Genomic DNA, 9554 nt, shown 5'->3' with positions numbered 1-9554 from the left:
AGGGCTCGGCCGCATCGGCTCCGGCTCTTGGGCACTGTTTTTCACTGTTTGCAACACTGTAGTTTGAAGCTGATTTTGTTGCTCCGCGCTACAGCCAACATAAGGGAGGTTGGAGCCGCGGAGCCAGCATTTTGTGGCTCCCCCGCTTCAGTGAATAGTAGTCAACACTAGATGAATAGTGTAGAAGCCGGAGCTGGCCGAAACCCTCCCAAAGAGGACCTAGGAGTACGTGCAGCACGTACGTCTAGGGGTGGTAATGGGCTTAACATTTTGAACTAGAAAATCTAAGAGCCGGGCCCTAAAAGAACCGAGCTCTAAACTTATATAATTTTGAACTAAAATATTTAAGAATCTTGTTGGGCTGTGAAGAGACCACTAAAACGATAGCTCGTTACCACCCCTGCGTACGTCCAATTGACGGACGCACGGCAGGACTGCAATGGAAGGTTCGTTCGGGGCAGCTCCCTCTGTTGCGAAGGGGGTCGGAACTGTTGCCCAAGCAAATCCTCCTACCGTCCACGCAGGTTCCACTTCCAGCGCCCGCCCGACCCCGTCCACGCTGTTCTCTGGCGCCCCTAGCGGCGGCGGACGGGTTCCTTCGCCCGACCCGACCCCTGTCGGATGCGTGCATGCATTCTCCGTTCCTTGCGGACATTCCCAACGCGAGCACGGTCTATTTTTTTATTAAAAGAACCGGCGAGCCCCGCGGCGACGGCGGCCAGCACGACGCGTTTTCCTGATCTCACCCTGCTGCGGCTCTCCGCGTTGAAGGACCGCGCGGCGCGGCGCTCTGGCGCGCCCATCCCCTGCCGTCGCGCCAGCTGCCACGGCTCCGGCCCCCGGGACCAGCCGGAGGCCAGTGAGAGGGGAGAGGGAGGGAACAGGATGGGGAGGGCAATGGCGGCGTCGCTCAATACGGATCGCTGAGCCTCTCAAAAAAGAGAAAAGAAATGGAATGCTGATCGCTGCTGGTTCAGGTTTCAGTTTGGGCGGCAAGTGATTACGAGCAGGTTAACAATCCAATCGCCAATTATTTTTTTTCATGCGTCAAACACGGTATAGAGCAGGTTTCGGATTGGATGGCTCGTGGACCGGGTCCATGTGACTCGCATCCTCGTCACTCACGGGCACCCCGAGGCCCAGGCCCAGGCCCCATCCTGCTCCCATGCTCCCGTTACCTGCTGGCTGCCTGCCTGCCTCCCAGAGGTCAGAGTCCGGCTGTCCCCGTCCGGCGTCCGCCACTGTGCGTGTGCGCCACCTTCCCCCTCCCCTCTCCCCCTCCCCCTCCCGGAGAAGAGAAGCGCCGCGCCGCCTGCTTGCCCATCCACTCCCCGACGAACTCACCCATCTATAAAACCCTCCACCTCCGCCGCTGCACATAACTCCAATTTCACTTCACCTCGACAGCGCACACCCCACCCACCGGTCTCCCTCCTCCACCACCACCGAATTAGCCAAGGCACAGGCGGAGCAGGGGGGCCTCTCCTCTCCTTCCCTTCCTCGCCGCCTTCGCCCGGCGAGCCAGCCAGCCATGGAGCCGGCGGCGAAGACGGTGGAGCGGCTGGCGCAGCGCCTGGTGCCGCCGGCGGAGCCCACGCCCACCGGCCCGCACCGCCTGTCCTGGCTCGACCGCTACCCGACCCAGATGGCGCTCATCGAGTCGCTGCACGTCTTCAAGCCCGACCCGGCGCGGGACGGGGTCAGCCCCGCGGAGACCATCCAGCGCGCCCTGGCGCGGGCGCTCGTCGAGTACTACCCGCTCGCGGGCCGCCTCGCCGTGTCCGACGCCGCCGGGGGGCTCCACGTCGACTGCAGCGGCGAGGGCGTCTGGTTCGTCGAGGCCGCCGTTCGGTGCCGGCTCGAGGACGTCGACTACCTCGAGTACCCGCTGCAGATCCCCAAGGACGACCTGCTCCCGCACCCGCTGCCGCGCCCCACCCGCGAGGAGGAGAACAAGCTCATCCTGCTCGTCCAGGTACGCGGGGGCCTCCTCGATTCGAGCCGCATTGTGCGGGGTTGCTCCGATTGGGCGCGGATTCGGGATTTCCTTCCGGCTCTCTGACCGCCGGCGCCGAATCTGCTGCTGCAGGTGACCACGTTCGGGTGCGGCGGCTTCGTGGTGGGGTTCCGGTTCAGCCACGCGGTGGCGGACGGGCTGGGCGCCGCCAAGTTCATGGGCGCGGTGGGGGAGCTGGCGCGCGGGGCGGACCAGATCTCGCCGCCCCCGACCTGGGGCCGCGACGCCATCCCGGACCCGGCCGGCGCGCACGTCGGCAGCCTCCCAGAGCTGGACGGCGCCAAGCGCCTCGAGTACCTGGCCATCGACATCTCCGCCGACTACATCGACCACTTCAAGTCCCAGTTCGCGGCGGCGTCGGGCGGGGGCCGCTGCTCGGCGTTCGAGGTGCTCATCGCCAAGGCGTGGCAGAGCCGCACCCGCGCCGCGGCGTTCGACGCCGACACCCCCGTCCACCTCTGCTTCGCCGTGAACGCGCGCCCGCTCCTCGCCGCCCGCCTCCCGCGCGCCGGCGTCGGCTTCTACGGCAACTGCTACTACATCATGCGCGTGTCCTCCACGGCCGGGAAGGTCTCCACCTCCTCGGTCACCGACGTGGTGAGGATCATCAGGGAGGGGAAGAAGCGGCTGCCGTCCGAGTTCGCGCGGTGGGCGGCCGGGGAGGAGGCCGGGGACCCCTACCAGATCACCTCCGACTACCGGACGCTGCTGGTGTCGGACTGGACGCGGCTGGGCTTCGCCGAGGTGGACTACGGGTGGGGCCCGCCAGCCCACGTGGTGCCGCTGACGAACCTGGACTGCATCGCCACGTGCATCCTCGTCAAGCCCTGGGCCCACAAGCCAGGGGCGCGGCTCATCACGCAGTGCGTGACGCCCGACCGCGTCGCCGCCTTCCACGACGCCCTGGTGGACATGAACTGCTAGCAATCCACACCTTCCATTCCATCTGTTGTTCTTTTAAACTCTTCGATTAAATTACCGCGGTACGTAATTAGCAGGGGGTAATGGCATTAAACAGCCCTTCTGGTGACGAAGAGCGACAGCAAAGAATAAAGTCAGAAAGTGACAAAATATCGATAAAGTACATAGAGCCAGCAGGTTTGGGGGACTGGTAGACAGCTAGACGGTAGTTGGCAATAGTGGGATTGGTATTGGATTCCTTATTTCCTTTGGATGTCGTCTTCTTTTGTTGGTGGTGGTGGGAGGCTGGTCTAGGACTCTAGCTGTGTGTATACATGTCCTCTTTTCTTCTTATTTTCTGCTGTCAGTTCTTGGGGGGGGGGGGGGGGGGGGGGGGGGGCTTTGATTGAAGGAAGGATGATCAAAGCTGGACTTGGTGGGAAGCCACCAACTAACCTCCCCCTAAATCTCAATATAAAGATGTGGATTCGATGACCTGTATTATAGTATTCAACATTTTTTTTCTTCTTTGTCATATACTATACACAAGCCAATAATGAGTACAGCCTTTGAATTGCGGATTCTAAATTTCTGACTTCTGAAAGTGGTGCTTGTCCGTGCTCCATTTTATTCAGAAATTATAAATTCTGCTGAGATCCTTGGTCAGAAATGTAAATTATTTATGATTTGTTATCATTTTGTGATTCTCATTAGTCAAATCTTTTTGAAATATTGATGTTAATAGAGGTCGCATCTTGTAGGGCCACCGATACTTAGAATATTAAACACGGTTAGCGACATGCTCTTTCCCTACCAGAAGTTGATGTGAGAACTCGACCTTTCTCAAGCATGAGTGCATACCTTAATTTCTTCTTGGAAAAAAAAAACTTAAGCCCATACACTAACATATGTAAGCCAAACCCTCAAAATGAAATCCAATAAAAATTCACGTGAATCGCTGAAAGTCTGAAACCCATCTCGCTTCTGCAAGTTGCCACACGGTGTGGTGTGTTCAGAACGTTCACTGACTTGGTGTCTTCCAAAATCTCAAGTGGATCCTTTAAAAAAAAAAGAAAATCTCTAGTGGCCGCCTGCCTGCTAGCTTGCGTCCGCATTGACGAGTCCATCAGTTCCTCCATGGTGTCGTGTCGGTGTCAGCTAGCTGGTACGTGTGGGCTGCCGAGCAGGGGTGGCAGCCGTTCTCGTCCGCGCTGTTTTCCTGCCACGACCGACAGAGGTTGGGGGCGACCGTGGCTTCCCTGCCTACTGTTCAGGTCCGTCCAGGTCACTGCTACTGTTAGCGCAACACCCCCCAAACATGGAGATTTTCTTTTAGGAGAGACTAAAGGGAGACTAATTCTGAGGTCTCCATACATTCAAATTCCATAAGGCACACTTGGAAGGCGATGGAGCGGGACATCCCGTTCCCATCCTGCGAAATGTGGTGTATGCTACTACCTGCAGCGTGCTTCTCCAAGGCGAGCTCGCGCCCCATGCCAGGTGAGGGGTTATCCCATAGTGTTAGCGTGATTTCCATTTTCTACCTAAATTAATATGTGTACGATTAGGTAGCGTTTTGTCATAAACTTTTATGATCAGGTCAGGTCAGATGGTGGCGAGAAACAGTGGAGTAGAAACGCAGCAAATTCGTAGTAGGGGGCGCAAAGTTTATTTCCTTGTCGATCGTGGGAGACGCACGCGTGCGTGCATCACACATCAGACGCCGAGGCGATCCAACAAGGGGCTGGGCGGGTGGGTGATGGCGCGACCCCAACGGCTCCCGTAGCAGAACGACGGCACTGCTCGCCGACGCTGATGGGGGCATAGGGGGCATTGCGTCTTTCACGTCTGGTATGGGTATCTTGCTAGCTTGCAGGCTGCTTGCAAGGAAGCTACCCCGTACATTGCGGGGAGGACCAACGCCAAAAGTGTCGGCGGGAGGTCAAAAAAAAAAACGAGTTTCGTGTGTGTGATGGTGATCATCCGGGAGCTTATTTTCTCATATAAACAAATTGTTCGTATGCAGTAGTTGGGTTCAGATTAAACCGGTTGGATTTAGTTCACATTTGACTTAACTCTTCGACTTCACGACGCAGCAGTTCTCCTCCGGTTTGAAGCAACAACCCACCGCGGTGCGCGCTTACAATCTCCCCAAACAGCGAAAATGAGCGCTCATAAAAACTTAAGAAGTGCAACCAAACTCACTCGCTTTGCACAATTTGCACGCAAGTGAAAACCGCATTATTTGCCCCCTGGTAAAAAAGCAGGCGCCAGAAGATGCCATTCCTCTGTGCACTACTACTATTTACTAGACGAGCGCCAGTGTATAAAAAAAGAGCATTGCTAACCACACCACTTGTTTTTTTTTTAAATTGAAATTTAGAGCACACCACTTGTAGATCCGTCGCTTGAAAACGAAGATTTGTTCGGCCCATTTCTTTTTGGAAAAGGGTTAGGTTTTGAGGCTGGGGATAGGGTAGGTCAGAATGACACATTGACAGTGGAGGTTAAGGCGATGGTAAGTGATGGAAACAGTGTCGGCCATGGGTGGAAAGAATGGTTGGATGGATGGATGGACACGGCGAGAAGGACATGGCTAGCTAGGGTAGCGATCATGGAAAGCGGGGGAAGGGAAGGGAGCGATGCGTAGCTTTTGGTGAGAGGAAGGAGAGAATCAGAGCTGATCAGAAAGAAGAAAAATAGGTGTCTCGTATGTCTAAGAGTCATTGATTTAAAATAAAAAAGAAAACGATTAGCCATAGAATCCCTGGAAAAAGAGCTCACGATTTGACTCGTTCAAAGAATTCCAAAGTCAAAGTTCATAACAAAAATAGTCGCATACGGCTAGATTCTGTTGGAGCAAACTAACTTAAATAGAAGAGAAATCTTACTTTGATAATTCAAGTGTACAAATAAATAAACAATAGGATGGGGCTTTGGTGGCTTTGTGTTGTGGTGCTCCGTTGTGAAGGCTTCACGGCACGAGGTTGCACATCTTTGATTTACATTGTATTTTTGGATCCGCCGTATTAAATCTGTCATGTACCTACTCCTAATTGATGTACGTACCAACTAACCAACAATTTCTGCCGAAGATGGTAAGATTATATCTTGAGCAGTTATTATGGTATTTACATTTAACCCCTCACACACAAGTATTTATGATGTAAGTGACATTTATAAAATAGACGACGAAGACTCCGGAGGAGGTCATGCAAGAGATCAAGCTTGAAGTTTACACTCGAAAATTGGCCTGTCGAGAGCTAGAGTTATCCTAGTACCTAATGTTAGGCTTTTTCCTTCTAGAGTTTGAGAACTACATATTTATGTAATATCAAACTTGGAAGTCGCTACTTCTGCTTCTCCTTTCTTAAATTTCTCAAATGACAAAGTAGTGCTCCTGCTAGCTTTTCAAAAAAGAAAACCTTGTTACTGAAAGTAATATAGGGTAGAATTAAATGCATCATTTCCACGCGGAAATACCCGTAAGCATTTATTTCACTCTTACTACAGTATAAGAACAGGGTAGCTGCAGTAGCTTTCTATCGTGGTGTCCCTGTCAGGTTAGGAGGTTAGGATCGCTGTATCAATCATCTGTAAAGTAACGTTCGTTAGTACTCCGATTAGCATTAGCACGTACGCAAACACTGTTTAGTGTATTTTCCCACTTGACTTCAGAAGATTAGTTTAGTTCGCGGTCCAAACAAAATATGGTCAGAGTCTTCGCAGCAGGAATTTTTTTCAGCACTGTTCGGCCGTGCAGAAATGTCCATCCTTGCGAAACCAGACGTGTTCCTGTCAACTTTTGCCACCTAATGTTAGTTCCATGAAAGCAACCTTTTACAACTCCGTTCCCGTGTGCCTACAAGCGCGAGAACCTGGGCCCTGCTGAACATTGGAGCAAAAGCTTTTGTTATTCTCTTCCCTGAAAGAAGCCTGTGGACGGCTACGTTCTTATTGAGTTCTATACTAAGGTCCTGTTTAGTCCCACCCCATAAACCCATAAACACAAAAAAATATCACATCGAATATTTCAACACATGCATGGAATACTAAATGAAGTCTATTTACAAATTTTTTTACATGGATGGGTTGTAAATCGCGAGACGAATCTAATAAGCCTACTTAATCCATGATTTGCAACAGTGATACTACAGTAACCATCCGCTAATTATTAATTAATCATGGATTAATTAGCATTATTAGATTCGTCTCGCGATTTACAACCCATCTGTGCAAAAAGTTTTATAAATATACTTCATTTAGTATTTCAAATTAGCAAGATTCCATCGCAAAATTTTTTTTGCAAAACATCTAAACACGGCCTAACATGATACTAATTCAGCAAAAGTAGTATCTATGACAGTGCCATTTCTACTAACTACATGGTACCTATGTTTGTTAGTATAGTTTTCCTGCCCAGGAATGTTAACCAGTGCCTTTTAAGGTTGGACTAGGATAGCAAATGCAGTTCTCTGAAGATTTTTTTTTTTGTGACAAAATTGGACGGGAGTAAGGCTAGGGAGGCAGAAACGGGAGCGAGACATGCGTGACGCGCACACGGAACACGCATGGGCCGATCGAGGGAGGCGCGGCAATGCAGGGATTTCGGTTAGCTCAGCTCAGTTTGCTGGTTCAGAATAGGCGCATGATGCATGCAGGTCTGGATCTCCCGATGATCCGGGCCTATCCAGCTATCCTACGGTGGATGTGGGACCCGTGAAGGCTATCCCCGTGTCAATAGTGTACTGTAGAACAAGTGTACAGCAGACTAACAGAGCATGGGTTCTTAGTTCTTACCAAAAGAAAAAAAAAACAGAGCATCTCTTCAAAAACGGAGCATTTCGTGACGGGATGATTCGGAGTTTGGACAATACGGCCCCTGTGCATGTGCTGAGTGGTAACTAACTAATAGTCCAGCTTCTTTTGCAAAAAATTAAAAAAAAATGGCCCGCTTCCGTGTTGTTGCTGTTTTTTTTTTTGGAAAGAGAGAAGGCGAGCCATCTAGATGGCAAAGCGAAGAAAACGAATTACAACCTACTGTACTACGGGCGACGCTATTGATACGCTAGCAAACCAAACAGGCAATAGCAATTAGCAAGCGATGCACATGCCAGACACATCTATTGGTCTTTAATTTTACAGCGATCTGCGTACAGTCCCATTGGGTACCTCAAATACAATAATCGTAACCTAGCGAACTCATTCATTCTTAAATTTTATGCCTCATTTTCTCGTAATTGTATGAACTATATAGATTAATAATGAGATTGTGTAACAAATGTGAAAGCGATATATTTTGCTTATAGTTTGTAGTGAAGTGTATGCATCATTATTGTATTTTTAAATAAAATACTTAGCTACAATTGTGCATTTACTCACATACAACTACAAAAAGATGATGAATATAAGAAAAAAAAATGGTGCAGGATGAACCATTTATTAGTTCTCTATTTAACTAATGCTTTGTATTCACTTGTATAGGCGATAAATTCAAAATATGCTAGTCTATAGGGCTAAATGACTTGTTATTTACTCTATCATTAGTAGACCTGATGGGTACCTGAAACCCGACCCGTACCCGATGGGTACGGGTACGGGTATAAAATTCTACCCGCTAGATTTTGCGGGTACGGGTATTGCGGGTACGGGTATGCCTTAAAGTTTCGGATATCGTCGCGGACGGGTATTTACTCTACCCGAACCATACCCGACCCATTGCCATCCCTTAGGGAGTGTTTGGTTCAATGGTCCAAGTGGGTTGGACCCATTTTTGAAGGTGTTTGGTTTGAAGTGGGTTGGAGTGAGTTGGTCCCGAAAGGAGAATATGCTCTCCAGATGCGGGTCGGAGTGGTCCGCCCAAAACGAGCGGACCACCCCAACCCAGATGGACGCCGTCTCCGGCCACCCGAGCCAGCGCGAGCAGAGCGGGAGGAGGATCGGCGGGCGGCCGTGCACGGACGGGTGCACTCGGCGGCGCTCGCCGTCACTGTCGTCGACCAGGCCGGCCCTCCGCCGCGACGAGATCCGGGCCACCCCGCGCGTGGGGGCGCTCCACCCCCCACCAAAATCAAATCGGCGGCAGGTGAGCGAGCAGCTGAGCGGCGTGGCTGCCGGCGAGCGCGGCCCCACTCGCGGAGGTGCCCACGGCGGCGGCCCCACTCGCGGAGGTGCTGGCCGGCGACACAGCCCGACGCGAGGGAACTTCGGCTCGGGGAGTGGCGGGCTCGGCGAGCTTGGGATTGGAGGAACCGAAGGCATGGAGGTCGGGGGGGGAGGCGTGGGCAGGAGGCGGGCCCGCGGCGGCGCGCCCGCGGGTGTGGAGAAGCAGGTGGGCCGGCGGTGGAGTTGCCGGCGGTGGAGCAGAGGCCGGAAGGCGAGCTGTCGGGCGAGCTGGATGAAGAAGATAAGGTGCAGAGGAAAAAAAAAAGATAAAACAATAGAGGATGACACGTGGGGTCCATATTTTACTGTTGCTAACGGAGTTAAATGGACATCCATACCATATCTACAAATCCCTCTAACCAAACAAAAAATTGGGTTCGACCCAACCCTCCAATCAAACACCAATTGGGTTCAACCCAACCCTAAAATCTGGGTTGGACTCAACCCGTCTCCAATCCAAACACGTGCTTAG

At 51.9% G+C, this 9554-nt stretch overlaps 1 protein-coding gene across 1 annotated transcript; it reads left to right on the top strand.

Moving 5' to 3' along the window:
• Positions 1 to 1245: 1245 nt before the first annotated feature.
• Positions 1246 to 3627, top strand: LOC120697588 (acyl transferase 7-like). The gene is made up of 2 exons (XM_039980865.1): positions 1246 to 1975; positions 2090 to 3627. Exons 1-2 carry the CDS (start codon positions 1532 to 1534, stop codon positions 2939 to 2941), a joined length of 1296 nt encoding a protein of 431 aa, XP_039836799.1. The 5' UTR covers positions 1246 to 1531; the 3' UTR covers positions 2942 to 3627.
• Positions 3628 to 9554: the final 5927 nt, after the last annotated feature.

The sequence above is a fragment of the Panicum virgatum genome, chromosome 3K (genome assembly GCF_016808335.1).
Source record: "Panicum virgatum strain AP13 chromosome 3K, P.virgatum_v5, whole genome shotgun sequence".
NCBI classification, from domain to species: domain Eukaryota; kingdom Viridiplantae; phylum Streptophyta; class Magnoliopsida; order Poales; family Poaceae; genus Panicum; species Panicum virgatum.
The sequence above is the reverse complement of the archived record's forward strand: the minus strand, read 5'-3'. Positions and strand labels throughout refer to the sequence as shown.

What these genes read in the sequence shown, in the direction of transcription:
- LOC120697588 (XM_039980865.1), top strand. Translation starts at nt 1,532, where the DNA reads ATGGAGCCGGCGGCGAAGACGGTGGAGCGGCTGGCGCAGCGCCTGGTG. An exon ending in AGCTCATCCTGCTCGTCCAG is followed by an intron (nt 1,976 to 2,089) that starts GTACGCGGGGGC and finishes CTGCTGCTGCAG; the next exon opens with GTGACCACGTTCGGGTGCGG.